This window comes from Eimeria acervulina, genomic scaffold, assembly GCF_000499425.1.
Source record: "Eimeria acervulina Houghton genomic scaffold, Eah_scaff35, whole genome shotgun sequence".
Classification (NCBI taxonomy): domain Eukaryota; phylum Apicomplexa; class Conoidasida; order Eucoccidiorida; family Eimeriidae; genus Eimeria; species Eimeria acervulina.
Genome location: NW_013549864.1, coordinates 90,004 through 108,089, shown reverse-complemented (window position 1 = coordinate 108,089; position 18,086 = coordinate 90,004). Strand labels below are relative to the sequence as shown.

The following is an 18,086-nucleotide window of genomic DNA, read 5'->3' as shown; positions in this document are numbered from 1 at the left end:
GCTTATCTTCTTTTCTGAAAAAGGAATTCTTCTCCTCTAGCTACGTGCATATACATATTTACATCTGTGTATAAGTATACATATACATGTATACATATATATATATATATATATACGTGCATATATGTGTCTTTACATATATATATATGATATATGTATATATGCATATATACATATATATATACATATATATATGTACATATATATATATATATATATATATATATATGTATACCTATAATTTTCTATGTAACAATAACATATATATGTAGATATATATTATATATATGTACATATATATAAATTCACCTATCATTTGTTTTTGTAGATGATAATAAAAGAAAAGTTTATAGAAAACAAAGCCGGCATCCAAACACTTTCATCTCTGCTGCAGCGCAGCAACTGACCAAAGGAGTTCTATATGCTGCTGCTGCTGCTGCTGCTATTGCACATACTGCTGCTGCTGCTAATAATACTAGACAAAAATTACACTTAATGTACAGATTAATAATAATAATATTAAATAATAAACGAACATGGCGTACTGCTAATGCATAAATTAATAGTAGTTATAATAATAAACAAAAACAAATTAATAAATAATAATAAACACTAGCTGCTCTCCATGTCTAAATTAATACTAACAAATAACAAAAAGTAATAAATGCAAAAGAACTTTGCAGATATATATCTATATAGAGATAATATTATTAAATAATGAGCCATTGTAAATAATATAATAATTAATAATTTAATAATTCATGGTAAATAGAAAATGAATTTATAGTGGAATAACCAAATACTAAAATAAGAATAAAACTACGAAGTACTAAAATAGGAATAGTGATATCTAATAATAATAATAATAATAATAATAATAATAATAATAATAATAATAATAATAATAATAATAGCAACATAATAATAGTAACATAATGATGATAAAATGATAACAACAATAACTCTGAACAAAAAGAAGGAAAGCGAGACAAAGAAAAAACAAAAAAAAATTCTGTTTCTTTTTGAGTTTTCTCTGTAACATTATAAACTATTCGTTTATAATGAAAAATGTCTATTAAAGGAGAGAAAAAGAGAGAAAGAACTTAAAAAGAAAAACAAAAAAAGAAATATAAAACAACAGATTATAAGCAATCAAAGAAATGCATAATAAAGAAAACATAAAAGGAGGGAGAGAAAAACATTTTATTTATTTCTTTCTCTTCTTTGTCTTTTATTTGTTTGTCTGCATATTTATTTATTTATTTATTTGTCTTCTTTATCCAGTATCTTTTTTATTTATTTGCTCTGCTTGTTTGTTTGTTTATGCCTTTTATTTATTCACATATTTATTTCTTTATTATCTTGTTTGTTTCTTTGCCTATTCATTTATTTATTTTATTTGTTTTTTGTCTGCCTTTTTGTTTGTCTTTCTACCTCTCTTTGTGTGTTACATTTCGTTTCTCGCTGTTCGTTTGTCTGTTTCTTCATTTTTTCCCTCATTTGTTTAATTTGTTTATTTTTTTTATTTATTTACCTTTGAAAGCGTTGCTTTCAATCGTTCTATTTATTTATCAACTCATTCTTTTTATTTGTTTTACTGTTGTATTTATTCCTCCTTTTTTAACATACTTTTATGTATTTATCTTATTTTATTGTATTAAAATAAACTTTTATCTATTATCTTCATTTCGTTTCATTTAAAAATACCTTTATTTATTGTCTTCATACTACTTATTTATACTGAAACATACAGTAATTATAGTCTTTATTTAATTCAAATACTTCTTTTTACTTTTCTTATATGCACTATGCCTGCCGCCCCTCCATAAACAACGCGAGGAGAAAACCGAAAAAATTTTGAATTAATCAACGGGCAGACGCAGCAAACTCTGCAGCAAAAAACAAAAATAAAAATGAATAAATGAACAAACATATTAATAAATAAATAATAATATCAACAAATACATTATTAAATAAATATATTAATAAATAAACACGTTTATACAGAAATATATATATTACTCCCTTATTATTATTGTGTTTAGATGAATCTTTAAATATTTATAAATGCAAGGGAATATACAGATGAGCAAAGCGCAACAAGAAAAACAGATAAACAGATGCATAAATGAACAAATAGATGAATAAATAAATAACTAACTAAATAAATACATAGACAGATAAACAACCAAAATCAGCAGACAAAAGATTAAACAAACAAATGAACAAACAAATGAGTAAACCAATAAAAAAGAAACGAATAAATAAATAAATAAATAAATGAGCAAACAAGCAAACAAATAATTGATTAAACAAATAAATAAATATTTCTCTTACTTGTGTAAATCCAGAAGAGAGTTTTTACATGCGTCCCTTTTGCTGCTGCCGCTGCTGCTGTACATTTTTCCTCTTCTTTCTCTCCTCTCCCCATGTGCTGTTTTTAATTCTTCAATAACCAAACCCTTTTCTATTAACTCAATTCTTTCTTCCGTTTGCTGCAGCAGCAGAAGGCTGCGAACGCGCTGCAGCATTCCTTCTGCATGCATCGCTTCCTGCTGTCTCTCGCCCCCTGCTGCTGCTGCTGCTGTTGCTGCTGGGGTGCCAGCACCAGCAGCAGCACCAACAGAAGCAGCAACAGCAGCAGCAGGGTTCGTCATTTGTTTCTTTAAGCGATACAGCAGCAGCCTTCGCTGTGCATGCAGTTGCTGCAGCGCCCTCTCCTGAGCAGCTGTATAATCTGCTGCTGCAGCAGCATCATCTGCTGCAGCAGCGAGACTTCCTGGTGGAGCATTATTTGGTGCAGCAGTATGACTTGCTGCTGCAGCATTATCTGCTGCATCAACATGTGTTGTTGCAGCAGCAGCAGCAGCAAGTTTGTTTTCTTCTTCTGTTGCGAGCCTCCACTGCCAGCAGCTCAAATTATTTCCCTTAGTCTCGAATTCTGTTGTTTCCCCCTCTATCAACCTAAACAAATAATACAAACAAATAACAAAATATAAAATCAACATAATATAGTACATTATATATATATGTTGTAAATAATATGAACAACTGCTGCTGCTGCTACTGCTGCTACTGCTGCTACTGCTGCTCCTGCTGCTACTGCTGCTACTGCTGCTGCTGCTGCTACTGCTGCTGCTTCTGCTGTTGCTTCTGCTGTTATTGTTGTTGGTGCTGCTGCTGCTACTGCTGCTACCACTGCTACTGATACTGCTGTTGCTGTTGCTCCTGCTTCTGCTGCTACTGTTACTGCTACTGCTATTGTTGCTGCTGCTGCTGGTGCTTACCATCCTCCTGCGAAGACGAAGAAGGCTCTTGTGGCGAGTGCAGCACAGCCTCTGCAGCATTCATCAGTTTGTCTGATTTGCTGCTGCTGCTGCTGCTGATGGTGATGAAGTTTATAAGCTTTATGGTGTTGTTTATTTGTTTTGCTGCTGTTAATAAGGGCTTCTACCGGCAGCTGCTGCGCTTTAAGCTGCTGCAGACTCAGCAGCAAAGCATTCTCAGTGCATGCAATTAAATAACGCCCTAACATACACCAGAAAATATCATGAAGCTCTCGAGAGCGGCAGCAGCTGCAATTAACTTCAGTAATAGCCGGTGCTGCTGCTGCAGCAACAGAGAGCTGCCGCTGCTGCTGCTGCTGCGCAGCACCAGCAGCCCCACATGCTGCCGTTGCTGCAGCAGCAGCAGCAGAACCACCACTCAACTCCAGCAGCAACAAACCTCCACTCCTGCTGCTGCTAGATCGAGCAGCAACAGCTAATAACTTGCTGCCAGCAGCAGGAAAAAAGCTGCAACACCGAAGCTCGCACGAAGCAGCAGCAGCAGCAACCACAAATAAACTGCACGCTATCGCCCCTTCCCCATCCTTACAACGCTTGCAATACCCCATGCTGCTGCTGCTGCTGTTGCTGCTGCTGCTGCTGCAGTTGCACGGCTCTACAAAAAACGTAAAGATGTATAATTGACCTCCGCTGCCGCCCGCCACAACCACAAGCGGCTCCTCCCTTTCTGCGGCTGCTGTTGATGCTCCTGCTGCTGGTGCTGCTGCTGTTGATGCTGCTGCTGCTCCCATCGATGCCGCTGCTGCAGCAGGCGCTGCCGCGCAGCAGAAGAAGCGGATAAGACTCGAAGTGTAGCGCCAGACAGGCGGCAGTACGCAGCAGCTGCAGCAGCAGCAAACAGCAGCACTAAAGAAGAACTATTCCCTGGGCGCCCTCAAGTGTTGCTGTCTGCATCGTCTTGCCTCTACATTGTAACAGGAACTGCCGCAGCAGCAACAACAACAACAGCTACAGCAGCAGCAGCAACAGCAACAGCAGCAGCAGCAACAGCAACAGCTGCAGCAGCTGCAACAACAGCTGCAGCAGCAACTACAGCAGCGGCAGCAGCTTCTCTTTCCTTCCTCTGCAATGGCCCCGCAACAAGCAAATAAAAAAGCAGCAAACTGTTGCATCGTTTATATCTGCTCTCTTTATTGGGAAGAGACTCACCGACGGCTATCATACACCTGCTGTTGCAGTTGCAGCTGCTGCTGCTGCTGCTGGAAGGGGCTGAGAGGCACTGACCACATGCAGAGACTGCCGTCCTCCGCTACAGCGAGCAGCAGCCCCACGCGGCAGCAGCAGAACTCCATCTCAACCCCACAGTAGCTGCAGCAGTAGCAACCGCTGCTGCTGCTGCTGCTGTTGCTGTGGCTGCTGCTGCTGCAAGGACGCCGCAATAGCTGCGACTTAGACACCCAATGCAAACTGCGGCAGCTGCCAGCCTAAGGAGACAAAAGCAAAGAAAAACAAAGAAACCAATTGAGGTGTATGTACACCTCAACAAACCCCCAGCAGGTGCTGTATCCTAACGAAACCCCAACCCTGGAAACACTAAACCCTAAACCCCAAACCCTAAACCCTAAACCCTAAACCCTAAACCCTACCCCCTAAACTGTGTCCTTCTACTCTACAAGAGGCATTTAGACATGGAGTTAATGAATCCGATAACTCATTGCCCACTGCATGCATGCATGCATTATTATATTTATTAGGTGGAGATACACCCCAAATTATGTCCTACGGGTGTTTGCAGCAAAAGGCGCAGCGTCGGCTGTCTCGGAGATTTGTTTGGAATTTGCCAGAGCTGCAGCAAACCCCCAACTCGCTCTCCTGTTGCTGCTGTTGCTGCTGTTGCTGGTGGTGCTATAGCTGCTGCTGTTGCTGGTGCTGCTGCTGCTGATGTTGGTGTGGATGCTGCTGCTGAGGGCTGCGTCCCCACGGCAACTGCAAGCACTACAAACCCTTCCTCTTCATCAGCAGATCCAGCTGCTTCGGGAGTACCACTGCTGCTGCTGCTGCTGCTGCTGCAGTTGCTGCTGATGCTGCATGCACTTGCTGCTGTTGAGTTGAATCCAATCTCCTCTGAGACTGCTAAGGCCAAGACATTCCCCCCTACATTTAAAAGGTCGTCGCCCTCTGCCTCACCAGCTGTCTGTAAGCTGCTGCTTCTGCTGCTGCTGTTGCTGCAGCAGCAAGCTGTCGCTGCAGGCAGGCAAGAAGAGCTCAGGGGCCTAACAATGTGGATTCTGCAACAGCAGCATTCTTGCTGCTGTTGCTGCTGCTTCTGCTGTGTTGTGGGGTTCTTCTGCAGCAGAACAGGGAGAGGAAACAAAGACAACTGCTGCAGAAGCGCATGCATATCAACTCTCAGGCCTTCTGCTTGCTGCTGCTGCTGTTGCTGCTGCGGCACGCCCCTTTGAAGCATAGAGAGGAAGTACCCCTCAAATGTCTCTCTATAAAGTGCATGCAGCAGCAGCAGCGAATGCGAGTGAAGACAGGGAGCAGCAGCAGCAGCTTCATGAGGTCTTCGTTCTGCTGCTGACTCCAATACAGCAGAAATACTCATTCCTGCTGCTAGTGCTGCAGCAGCAGCAGACGGCTGCAGCAGTCCGTGCAGGGCCTCTACAGCTGGGCTGCAGCATCTGCTGCTGCTGCTGCTGCTGCTGCATGCGTCGTTTGCTTCTGCATCTATTTTGCGGCGCTTCGGTTGCTCCTCTATGCAGCAAAAGTCTTCTTCTGTTATTGCCCAGCTTGCAGTTCCCCCTCCATCATCTCCGCTGCTGTCTTCACCTTCTTCTCTGCTGTCTATACACTCCAAAGGCTGCTGCTGCTGCTGCTGTAGCTGCCTCCTCGCCCCTCTTCCTCTTCCTCTTCCTCTCCCTCTTCCTCTTCCTCTTCCTCTCCCTCTTCCTCTCCCTCCGATTCTTCCAGCTTGCGGTGTATCCTCAGCTTCTAAACTGCCGTTTACTTCCATTCTGTTGCTGATAGAGACGGTGCAGCTGGTTGCTGCTGCTGATTCCTTTGGCTCAGCAGACCCCACAGCTTCGTCTCCTGTCTCCTGCAGCAAAGCAGAAGCCTCTTGCAATCTGCTGCCTTTCCCACTGAAGCTGCATGCAAAATCAGAATCAGCAGCAGCGGCAGCTGCTCCTGCTGCTGGTGTTGCTGCTTCAGTCAAAGACGCGCCTCTACGCACGCGCGCCGCAGCACAAGCAGCAGGGGGACGCCCGCGCCCACGTCGCCGAGGGAAACAGTCAGCAGCAGCAGCAGAAACAGAATAAGAAGCAGCAGCAGCAGCGGAAGCAGAAGCAGCTTCTGTGGCCTCGTGGGCCCCACCGCAGGCCTGCGATGACGACATACGCAGGAGAAGTGCTGCTGCTGCTGTCTTCAGATATCTTCAGCTGCGCATTTTACTGTAAAGGCAAACATCCAACAGGCCGCTTGCTGCATTCAACTTCACGCCACGAGGTGTACATACACCTGGGGCGGGATGTGCTGTTGGTGTCGCGAGAAGAAGAACAGAAGAAGAGAATAGTGAAAGAAGACGACGACAAAAAATACAATTTCGAGGTGGGGAAGGAGAGGCTATCTGTCTGACTTCTGCAGCTATAAAGGATAAAAATACTATTTATTAAAGCAGCAGATTCAATTTAGCAGTTTTTTTCTCCTTGTGACGAACGCCTCTGGAAGCTACTTGATACAGCAGCGCGGCAGAAGGGGAGAGGAGTGGATAAAGCGGGAAAGTTGAGCGAAATTAACGGAGATCTTCATCTAGATGTTTATTTTCTAAAGAAGTAATTCACATTTTTATTTAACAAATCAACAAGAGGGAAAACAAAAAGTTGAAATCACAGCCCTCTGCAGAAAGCCCCGAGGCTGCAGTAACCGTTCGTTTGTTTAAAGTCACAAAATCCACTTTAAATAGCAACACCCATAAGAAGTACAATAAGGAAAAAGGAAATAAATGATATTAAAGTCAGGGTTTCCCTTTTAATGGAGGTCTCAAGGCGATGTGCATGTACACCCCAGTGCTCACTCACGCCAGCCGACCTCACCAGCAGTTCTTTTCTTCTAACAACGAGGGAAACTTGTCGAAATGTGATAATGTTAAGTTTATTTAATTCACAGAAATACGGATTTTGTTTATTACATCCGAATTAAGCACCTATTTCCCTTTTTTTCCCCCAGGACCATGGTATGAGACATCGAGACTGTCGCCATTACCGCCGCTTTCCTGTGCTGTACTTCTGCATTTTCTTGCTTAGATATTTGCGATTTCCGAGCTTCTCAGCTTGAGTGACTTTATGAGGGTGAATTGATTTCATTTTCTTGAAAGTTTCTGCACTCCTGAGGAAACGGTCTTACGATCTGCCGCCATTACCTGCCCTCCCGTCGTTCATGTTTCGGTGAGATGTGCAGCTTAGGCTGCAACCGCCTGCTGTCCTTACGGCGTATTTCTGCTCAACTTCCCATCTCAAGCAATTTGCATGCACCGCAGCTCCCCGCGCTGCAGCACTTGCGGCTGAGAGGCCCCAGCGGCCCCTCTGCAGCAGAAGCTGCAAACAACTCGTATCCGTCCCTTCCCCCACATCTGCTGCAGCACCACCAGATACAGCAGCAGCAGGTGCTGGTGCGCCAGCAGCAGCTGCAACAGAAGCCGCAGCGCCGTCTGCTGCCTGCGTTGTATGGGCCCAGCAGCGTCTCAACGGGGCTTGATGAAGATTTTGCTGCTGTTCATTGCCTCGAGGGTTTTGTTGGAGATCGACTGTCTGCTGCAGCAGCTTGGCCTTTAAACTCTTTGGGGTGTATGTACACCCCAATTCGAACGAAGAAGAAACGCGGGAAAAAAGAAGTTATAAAGAAAAATGCAGAACAAATAGAGACCAAGGCTTCGTAAGCGCTGCAACAATAAACCCTAAACCATCTGTCTTTGTGTATTTATTGTTTTATTATTGAAGGGCTGCTGTTACTGCATCTAGCACAGCGAATATACGCGTTTGGAGAATATTAAAAGGAGAGACAATAGAGGCATTCAGTGCAGCTGCATTTGTTTATTTGTTTGTTTTATCTTCATTTCTTTTCTTATTTGTCTCACCGTTTTTTCGTTTTCGTTTTGCTTTTTGTATATTTGCTTTATTCTCTCTTGTTTGTTTTACTACTATTTACCCTTATCTACTCAGCAGCAGCATTTCTCTCCGTCTCTCCTCATCTTCATTCACTGTTGTTGCTGTTGCCGTTGTTGCTGTTGCTGCTCCTGCTGCTCTGCCGTTGCCGTTGCTGTTTGTGCTGCTGTGCCTTTGCTGCCGTTGCTGCTATTGCTGCTGTTGCTGCTGCTGCTGCTGCTGCTGCATGCAGCTCGCCCCCGCTGCGGCTCGAAGACCACACGGCTGTCGCTGAGCCTCCATATGCTATTGCTGCTACAATTAGATTAGAGACGCAGAGGGCTTTGAAGGGAAGAAAGACATCGAGAATGTTTGCATTTAGAAATAAATACAGAGTAAATTCTTTTTATTTTTATTTCTTTTATTATTATTATTCTTTTGTAGTGTTGTTCTTCCTTTTATTTTTTCTCGTTGCTTTTATTCGTGTTTGGATTATTCGGTTTTACTCTCATTGCCATTATTATTACTTTCATTATTATTATTACTTCTCTTATTATTTCTGTTATTATTACTGTTATTATTACTATTATTATTGCTTTTATTATTTGCATTATTTTAATATACATATGTACACATATACGCACATACACGCATCTATATATATATGGTGTATGTTGTATGCTCGTTTGTTTTGTTCGTTTGTTTATTTGTTTTGCTTCGGTTTAGTTGAAGCGTCTGCTGGGGTTAACTCACGACGCTGCGTGCAGCAGCCCTACAGACAGCAGCAGCAGCAGCAGCAGCAGACGGAAACAACAAGGGCGTTGTTTTATAACTCCACTGACGCGACTGCAGCATCAGGCATCTCTTCCTCGCTCCCCTTGTGGGTTTAGGGTTTGGGGTGTACGGACACCTTGGCTTTCTCTTCTCACCCCTCTTTTTCTCTGCTTCCTTATCCTGCATTCAAATGCATTAATACGAGCAAATTCTCTTTCTTACATCTAAAGCAGCAACTATGCATGTAGCATATGTATGCTTATATATATATATATATATATATATATATATATATATATATATTCATATGTGCTGTTTTCTGCTGCAGTGCACAGCCGCTTCAACTTCCGTCATTCTCTCCGATACACCGCAAGTCTAAACCCGAGGGTTTATGAGGGTTTATAATGGTTTTAAAGGGTTTATAAGGGTTTATAAGTGTTTGTAAGAGTTTATAAGGGTTGCTAAGGGTTTATAAGGGTTCATAGGGTTAGTAAGGGATTTTAAGGGTTTATAGGGTTTATAAGGGCTTACAAGGGTTTACTGGTGTTTATAGAGGTTTATAAGAGGTTTGTTTGCTGCTTGTTTTGCTGCAGGTGGAGTGGGGGGGCCCACAGGTGTCTCCTGAGCTGCCTTCTGCTTGTTGCGTCTCTTTGCGTTTGAGCGATTTAAATTTATCTGCTGCGTCGGTCTACCCTCACAACACAACAAAACAAATAAACCCTAAAAGAAATGCGTTATGCATATACATATATATATATATATATATATTATGTTATGTTTGTATGTACAAAAATGCCTTCATACATTCATATACATATTTATATTTATATGTGTATAATTGCAGCTCATATATATTGCTGCAGCCTATATATACGTGTATATATATATATATATATATATATATACAAATGCATATATATAATTACAGTGTATAAGAGTGCATAAAGTTCAAGCCTCTCTCTCTGTCTAAGGTTTATATATACACATATATATTTAAATAAATAAGTAAATAAATATGTATAGATATATACACTTTCATTGCGTTGTTTGTGTGCAGACAGCGAAAGCAGTTTGCTGCGGTGGTTGGGGGCGATCGGCTGGTTGGGGATTTTTGTTGTATTGAGATGGACTCCTTTAAGGAGTTAAATAAAAATGCTGCACACCTAGGTGAGTTGCTGCTGCTGCTGCTGCTGCTGCTGCTGTTGCTTTTGTTGTTGCTATGGCCGCTGGTGCTTTTGTTGTTGCTGATGGGATGGTGGTGATGCTACTGCTCTTGCTGCTGCTGCTGCTTTTGTTGTTGCTGTTGTTGCTGTTGTTGCTTTGCTGGCTTTCGTGCTGTTGCTGCCCTTGCTGCTGCTCTTGCTGCTGCTGCTGTTGGGGGTAGGAAGAATAGGGCGAGAGATAAAGAAGCAGCAAAAAGCAATTAAAGAATAAACACTCGCTTCACTCACCGTGCAGCTGCTGCATGCAAGATGCATGCAGCAGCTGTTTCTCCTTTCTGCTTTCTCTCCTTGTCTCCTCCTTAAGCAGAGTCTCTCCTTAACATGAATGAGGCTTGGCTTAGCATTTGTTCTTCGCTTGTTTGTCTGGTGGTCTGTACAGGGGATTCCTTAGAGCTTCTCATTCGCGAAATCCGCAAGCTTTAAACGTCCAGAAAGCTAACTAGCTAGCTAGCTGCAGCCTTGGCTAGCTAGATAGATATCTAGCTAGCTAAGTGGATGACTGGCTGTCTAGGCGGCCAGCTGGCTACCTGGGTACCTAGCTAGCTAGGTAGCTTGCTAGCTAGCTAGCCTAAACCCTAAAGAGCCGCAGCAAATCCAGGGAGGCGGAGGCGGGTGGCTAGCTCGCTGGTTGAAGCAGCAGCAGCAGCAGCTGTTGCTGCTGCTGTGTGCATGCGAGCGTTTTTTACATTGTTTTTAAACATGAATTAACGAACGCTATAGAAGAAGAGGCGATATTTAGTGACTGGTTGTATTGTCTTTTTGTGCATATATATGCTGCTGCTACGCAGCAGCAGCAAACACAGCAGCAGCAAACAGCAGCAGACACAACCGGAGCGGCAGCAGCAACAACTGAAGGCCTTTCTTGCTTTTTATGCTTAGAGGGATTCTTGTTTTTTTGTTTTTGTTTGCAAAAAGCAAAGAGAGGAGTCAGCGAAAAAAAGACAACAAAACACCCTATGGTGCGTCTCTTAATAACACCATCCATCCATGCATGCATGCAACTGCATGCAAACGGTATGATGCATGCATGCAACTGCATGCAAATGATACGCATGCATGCAACTGCATGCATGCAACGGTACTAGGGCGTGCTGCAGGCTTTATCATATATTATTAATCTACAAGGGAAGCTGCAGCAAATGCATGCAAAGAGAGATGTCCCCTTCTCCCTCTCAACTCCGCGTATATACACCCCAACTCTACAACAGACGCACTAATAAACACGCCATACAAACATGCATGCAACTGAAGACGTTAAGATAAGGCTTAACACATAGATGCGTTAAGATAAGCTGCATGCATGCATGCATGCATGCATGCATGCGAATATAGTTCGCGTTTGAATAAGAGGAGTATCTATTCCTCTATCCAGACAACTGCGAGAAAAAGCACCAGCCCTAGCGGCTGCCCCTTCGAGGTGTCCGTCAATACACCTCAGGAACGATGTACACTTGTTTATTTCATTCTTTGTTTTGCTGCCGCCGCTGCTGCTGGTGCTGCTGCTGATACTGCGGTTGCTGCTGCTGGTGCTGCTGGCGCTGCACTCAGCCTCTATCTGTTCTTCTATGATAGGGCTCTGCGTCATCGTCTGGATGTCTTTGCGTTGGAGAGCCATCATCATACGCTGATGAATACCCTCTTCTATCTCTATCTCTATCTCTATCTCTATCTCTGTCTTTTTCTCTTTCTCTGTCTCTGTCTCTGTCTCGGTCTCTATCTCTCTCCCTGTCTCTATCTCTCGATCGCGACCTATCTCTGTCTCTCTCTCTTTCTCTGCTCCTTCTTCTTCTATGTCCTCTGTCACTTGAGTAATAATCATCGTCTCTGCTAGAGAAAGGAGGCGAACCCCCTGCAGCATCTCTATTATATTTGCTGCTGCTGCTATAACCCCCTCCTCTATATCGATCATAAGAATAATCTGCAGCAGCAGAAGCAGAATCTCTACTTCTTTTCTCTCGTACAGAAATTCTTGCCTTTTCATTTTGATGGCTTATAAACGTGCTCCCGTCTAATCTTTCAATTGCATCTAACATATCTGCTCTAGAAAAAAAGCGTACTTCACCATATTTGCATGCATCTCCTGCTGAACCACTCCAAACTTCTGCATATCCTACATCTCCACATACTCTAAAGTGATCTTTTAAATCCTGCCAGCTCCCTGATGAAGGGATCCCAGCAACTTCAATAACATAATCACCTCTTCTTCCCCCTCCTCCTCCTCTATTTCCACTGCTATACCCGCTGCTGCTGTTTCCGTAGTAATTATTATATCCTCTGCTGCTGCTGCTGCTGCTATTGTCTCTTCTGCTGCTATTTGGCAACTCTACTCTTAAAGGTAAACCATCTCTATCTCCAGGAAATGTACGACCATGCAATTTATCAATCGCTTCCCGCGCATCGCGGCTGTCTTCAAATTCTACAAATGCAAACCCCGTTCCATTGGCCTTCAAAATAACAACACGCGCACACAAATATATATACATATAAGCAACATATATACGCATATATATATATATATGCATATATATATATATATATAAACACATGAGTATATATATAATATATATTGCTTCGCTACAGATACATAAAGATATATATTATGTATTCTATTATTATCAAGTATTTATATCAAATGATGAACAACAATTTCTTGTGATTATTGTTAATGCTTTTCTAGGGCATTTAATACTAATATCTTCTTGCTGTTTTAATCGGAATTCAAGCTCACTTCTATCGTCTTTTCATTAGTGTAAATATATTTATATATGCATATATATGTGCGTAAAATAAAAGGTATTCTAGTAATTGCAGTTTTGGGTTGTCTATTGTTGTTTAGGGTTTACTGTTGTTTATTGTTGTTTTGGGTTTAGGGTTTTCTACTGTTTAGGGTTTAGGGTTTTCTACTGCTGTTTAGGGTTGTTTGTTGCTGTGGATTGCTGGACTAGGGCTTGCTCTTCCTCAGTGTTGTTACTAGTGTTACTTAGAGTTTATTGTTGTTTTGTTTTTGTTTATTGTTTATTACAGTAATCTAGCGCTGAGTATTTCTTATTTATTATTTTTATTACGTATATTATTTGTTTATACTTCTAATCATTCTATTATTTCGTACTATTTACTCATTATATATGCTACCTATCATTTTTACTTCATTATCTACATAATCTACGGACAATATGTAGGGATTATTCATATCATTATTTATATTATTATTTACATTATTAATTACACACAAACACACACACACACACAGGAAGCGTCCGAGTACTCTTTGAACGTATATTTATAGTGTATTATTGAACTAGCATATCCCTTATAATATTATTTATTATTAATATTAATTATATTAGTTATATTATAATCGTATTAACAATATAAGAGCATTAATATTTACCGCTTTCTTTAAGTCTACTCGAAGCACACGCCCGAAGTTTTCGAATTCTCTTTGGACGTCTTTTTCGGTGAAGTGCGGAGGCAAACTGCCGACATAAACGCGGCCTGAGCCTCCGTTCTCCATATTGTTTATTTAATTGTTTAATTGTTTAATTGTTTATTTCTTTTTAATTGATTAATTATTACTTGTTTATTCAGGATTTATTCAAAGGGCCCGTCTGTATTGCCTTCTTTGGCTGCTTTGTTCTCTCTTTGTTTTTTTCTGCTGCTTGTTTGCTTCCTTGCTGATTTGTTTGCTGCTAGCAGCAGCAGCAAATGCAAGACAAGTGAATTTGCTGCTGCCGCTGTTGCTGCCGCTGCTGCAGAGAGAGGAAGACACGAAAGAAGTGCTGCAGCTGCTCTCCCTTGTACGGGGGAGATTGGGGTGTACAGACACCTCCCTGGCTCACACAAACCAAGGGAATAAGGCGCCTCCCCTGCTGCCGCTGCTGTTTTTGCAGTTGTTGCTGCTGCTGCTGCCGTTGCTGCTGCTCCTGCTGCTGCTGCTGCTGCGCCTCCTGAGCTGTAAGAGAACCCCAACAGCTGGCATACGCCGAGATGAAAGGAGACAGGAAAAGGCTGCAAAGTGCTGCTGGAGCTGCTGCTGCTACCCCCCGGCTGCTGCTGCTGCTGCTGCTGCTACTGCTGCTGCAGCGGGGAGGCATGCAGCCGCACCGCAGCAAGGAAGAAGGCGAGGCAGCAGCAAGCAGCAGTACGAATGAGGGAGGTAACTAAGAACTACCAATACAATAAGAGTAATAAACAAATTATTCATTCACGCGGCAACATCCCGCGTCGCCAACCGTAACAGCAGCAGCAGCAGCAACAGCAGCAGCAGCAGCAGCTGCTGCTGCTGCTGCAGCACCAGCAGATGTCTGTGGGGGCGCAGGGCTGCCGGTGCTGCTGCTGAAGCAAACACCCCCTCGCTTCTCTGATGACTGCAGTTCTTCCTATGAATGCGGTGTATATACACCTCAACGTTTAAAACCATTTTTCTTGTATTTCAGCTCGAAAATAACAACCAAACCTCCACCTCTCACGTCTACAGTAGCACCTCTACCTGCTGCTGCTGCTGCTGCCGCAGCAACAGCAGCAGCAACACCGTCGCGTCTAGACACATGCTGCTGCTTAATAGTAAAATAAAGTATATTTAATAAAAAACGAAACGGAGATTGAGTTTATTTGAGGTGTTTCTCTGTAATTAAGAGCAACAAGCAGCCTCCACGCGGCTTGACACTGCATAGATGGTCGGGGTGTACGTACACCTGAGCTGAGAAACGCGGTAGATGGGAGTAACACTGTTACCATTATTTTTTTAAGACAATACATTATAGTACAATATTAAACAACACCATCGCATGCATGCAGCCTGTTCTGTTCTCTCCGTCTGTGTGTGCTGCCGCTCGGGTGTTGGTGTTTGCTGTTGCTGGTAGTCTCTGTTGCTGCCGTCTGTTGCCGCTGTTGCTGTGCTGTTGTGGCTGCCGTTGGTGCTGCGGTCGCTGTTGGTACTGTCTCCTCGCGCCGTCTGATGCTGCTGCCTGTTGCTGCTGCTGCTGGCGCGTCGCATAGTGGATGCGTCTTTTCTTGCTTTGCTGTGGAGAGGGAGCAGCAGCAGCACTGCAACGACGCCTTGATACGGCTATTTTCATGGGGTGTCCATCACCCCAGCCAACGTTCTCTGTTCCCTCTCTACAATATACATAATGTACTTGCATATATATATATATATATATATATATATATATGAATGTATAAATGTGCGTGTGTATTTGTTATATTATGTATACACATACGTACGCATACAATATATATATACATATATATATATATATATATATATATATATATATAACAAGAGGGGATTGGGGTGGCTGCCTATTCATCTAAGTTGAACTGCCAATACACGCGAAGTGGTGCAGCCCCTCAGACGAAGACAAACCTCCCGATACACCCGAAGCTGCAAACATCTCAAACTGTTGTTTATGATTCCGAATCATCAGGAGGCAAAGAAAGGCGCTGCGTGCCGCTCGTTACAGCAGCATCTACAGCAGCAACAGCTGCAGCAGCAGCATCTCGTATGTCTGCTGTGCGTATGTGTGCATGTATGTTCGTTTGTAGCTGCAGCAGCTGCAGGCTTATGCGTCTTCTCGAGGTTTTAGGGTTTAGGGTTTGTGCGTTCGTGTATGCTGGCGTTTGCTCTAAGGGGAATGAAGTGTTTAATTGTTTGTTGCTGATGCATTTCTTTTTGTTTCTGCATTTTCAGCTGTTTATGCAGCCTCTCCATTTCTTGTTCGCAGCCCAACCCCGCCCGGGTGTATGTCCTGCGTTTAGGTGCAGCAGCAGCAGAAGCAGCAGCAGCAGCAGCAGCAGGCGCTTGCAGCCCCATACCCCGCAGCATAGCAGCACCAAATGCCTCAACAGGCATCGCTTTATAGATAGCACTGGAAGCTGAAGGAGCGTCTGGCAGCACTTGCAGCTCTCGCTGCAGCAACTCTTTCTCTGGCTCTCCTGGGGTGTTCAGAGGTTTCCTATTATAAGTTCCTCTTGTTGCATTCTTTTGCTGCTGCTGCTGCTGCTGCTTTTCGAGCAAATACTTGCGACGCACCACACCCAACAACGAATTGCCGCTGAGAAGAGGGCCTGGTCCTGCAGCTGCCGCTGCACCCCCCTCAGCTGCAGCAGCAGCTGCAGCAGCACCACCACCAGATTCTTGCTTTACATCTGTACGAACTCCTGTTGCTAGAGAGTCTGCCGTTGCTTCTGCAGGCTCGTTCTTTACTGCTGCTGCTACTGCTGCTGCCGATGATGATGATGGTTCAGCAGGCTCGGTCTTCACTGCTGCTGCTCCTGCTGTTGCTGCTGCTGACTCTGTCTTTCCTGCTGCTGCTGCTGCTGTTTGCGGGCTGCTGTTTAGAGGCCTTTCTTTTGTGCGTTTCATCTCCACTAAACCCCACACAGGTGGAGGAGTTGCAGCTGCCTCTTGAGCCGTTTGCTGCTGCTGCTCTTCCTCCTCCTGTTTCTGCTGCTGCTGCTGCTGCTGCTGCTGTTCGAGGTGTTGAGGTGCGATGTTGCTAGCTCCAAATACACGCAGTCGATATGCAGACAGCGGGAGATGCGTCTTGCAGGGAATAATGAAGGGTTTTTCTTCTTTGTTTGCTGCGCCTCCTGCTACCTGTAGCTGCCCTTCACTGATACTTAAAAGTTGCTGCACTTTTCTCTCTTCTTCGCCTTCTTCTGCTGCTTCAAATCCAAACACATGCAAAGGCGCAGATGTAGATGCAGATGAAGATGTAGGTGCTTGGGGATCACCAGGTGTACGTACACCTCGAGATGAAGAGGAAGAACCAACAGACGCAGAACCCAACTCCTTCTTCAAACCCCCGCGAGATGCTGCAGAACCTTCTGCGGCATTCCGCTTTAAAGAAAACGAAAACTTCTTCGCCCCACACGACTTAGGAGCTGCTGCTGATGCGGCTGCAGATGAAGCAGGAGCTGCAGCAGGAGCTGCAGCTGCAGCAGCAGCATCTGCAGCTGCAGGATCCATCGGGTGTCTGTGGAGGTTACCGAGTGAGTTCACTGATCATTGGAGCCCCCAGCTGCTCTCTTTTAAAGCGACTTCTGGGGGCTCCGGGACCCCATAAATGAATTGGGGTGAGGAAGCTGCTGCGTGTCAGTGCATCGCTTGGGGTGTACGTACAGCAGGCAGTAGAGGAAGGATATAGGAGAGAGGAGGAGAGAGAAACGAGAGGAGAATACAGTTTCAGCCGCCCTTGCGGGAACAGCCGGTGAAAATAAACATCAAATTAAAGAAAACAGTTTCAACTAAACGAACAGAGAACGAAGAAAGTCATTCAATAGCTATTATTATACGCCTGTTATGCATGCATTCATCATGCGTATGAAGTGCTGCTGCTTGGGCATCTAAGGGGAATTGTTGCGATTTTAAAGGCTAAAAATAATAGAGCAGAAATTATTAAACTGATACTTAATTAATATTCATTTTGAAAGATATATATAACTTGCAGTAAACGCCGGAGCCCAATGGCTGCTGTGCATGCACGCCGCAGCCCCCGAGTTGAAGTTCAGGTGTATACCCTGCAAAATTGTAGTAAATGCCTGTTTAAAATGCACAATTTTTCGTTTGCAATCATTTGTAGACTTGTATATAAAAGTCCCTAGGTGGCAACACAAGCTGTAATAAAGAATGCTGCGCGCTCTGTTGAGTGCAGTAT

The 18,086-nt window shown here is 43.5% G+C and overlaps 3 protein-coding genes across 3 annotated transcripts; all 3 read right to left on the bottom strand.

Annotated features, from left to right (window-relative positions):
* Positions 1–2,333: 2,333 nt before the first annotated feature.
* EAH_00007680 (hypothetical protein, conserved) lies at positions 2,334–6,684 on the bottom strand (the record flags this gene model as incomplete). The annotated part of the gene is made up of 5 exons (XM_013395819.1): positions 2,334–2,964; positions 3,288–3,528; positions 3,877–4,169; positions 4,497–4,771; positions 5,071–6,684. 5 exons carry the CDS (start codon positions 6,682–6,684, stop codon positions 2,334–2,336), a joined length of 3,054 nt encoding a protein of 1,017 aa, XP_013251273.1.
* Positions 6,685–11,538: 4,854 nt separating this feature from the next.
* On the bottom strand, positions 11,539–12,406 carry EAH_00007670 (hypothetical protein; the record flags this gene model as incomplete). Its single annotated transcript, XM_013395818.1, has 2 exons — positions 11,539–11,638; positions 11,859–12,406. 2 exons carry the CDS (start codon positions 12,404–12,406, stop codon positions 11,539–11,541), a joined length of 648 nt encoding a protein of 215 aa, XP_013251272.1.
* Positions 12,407–15,195: 2,789 nt separating this feature from the next.
* On the bottom strand, positions 15,196–17,398 carry EAH_00007660 (hypothetical protein, conserved; the record flags this gene model as incomplete). Its single annotated transcript, XM_013395817.1, has 2 exons — positions 15,196–15,446; positions 16,243–17,398. 2 exons carry the CDS (start codon positions 17,396–17,398, stop codon positions 15,196–15,198), a joined length of 1,407 nt encoding a protein of 468 aa, XP_013251271.1.
* Between the last annotated feature and the right edge of the window lie 688 nt (positions 17,399–18,086).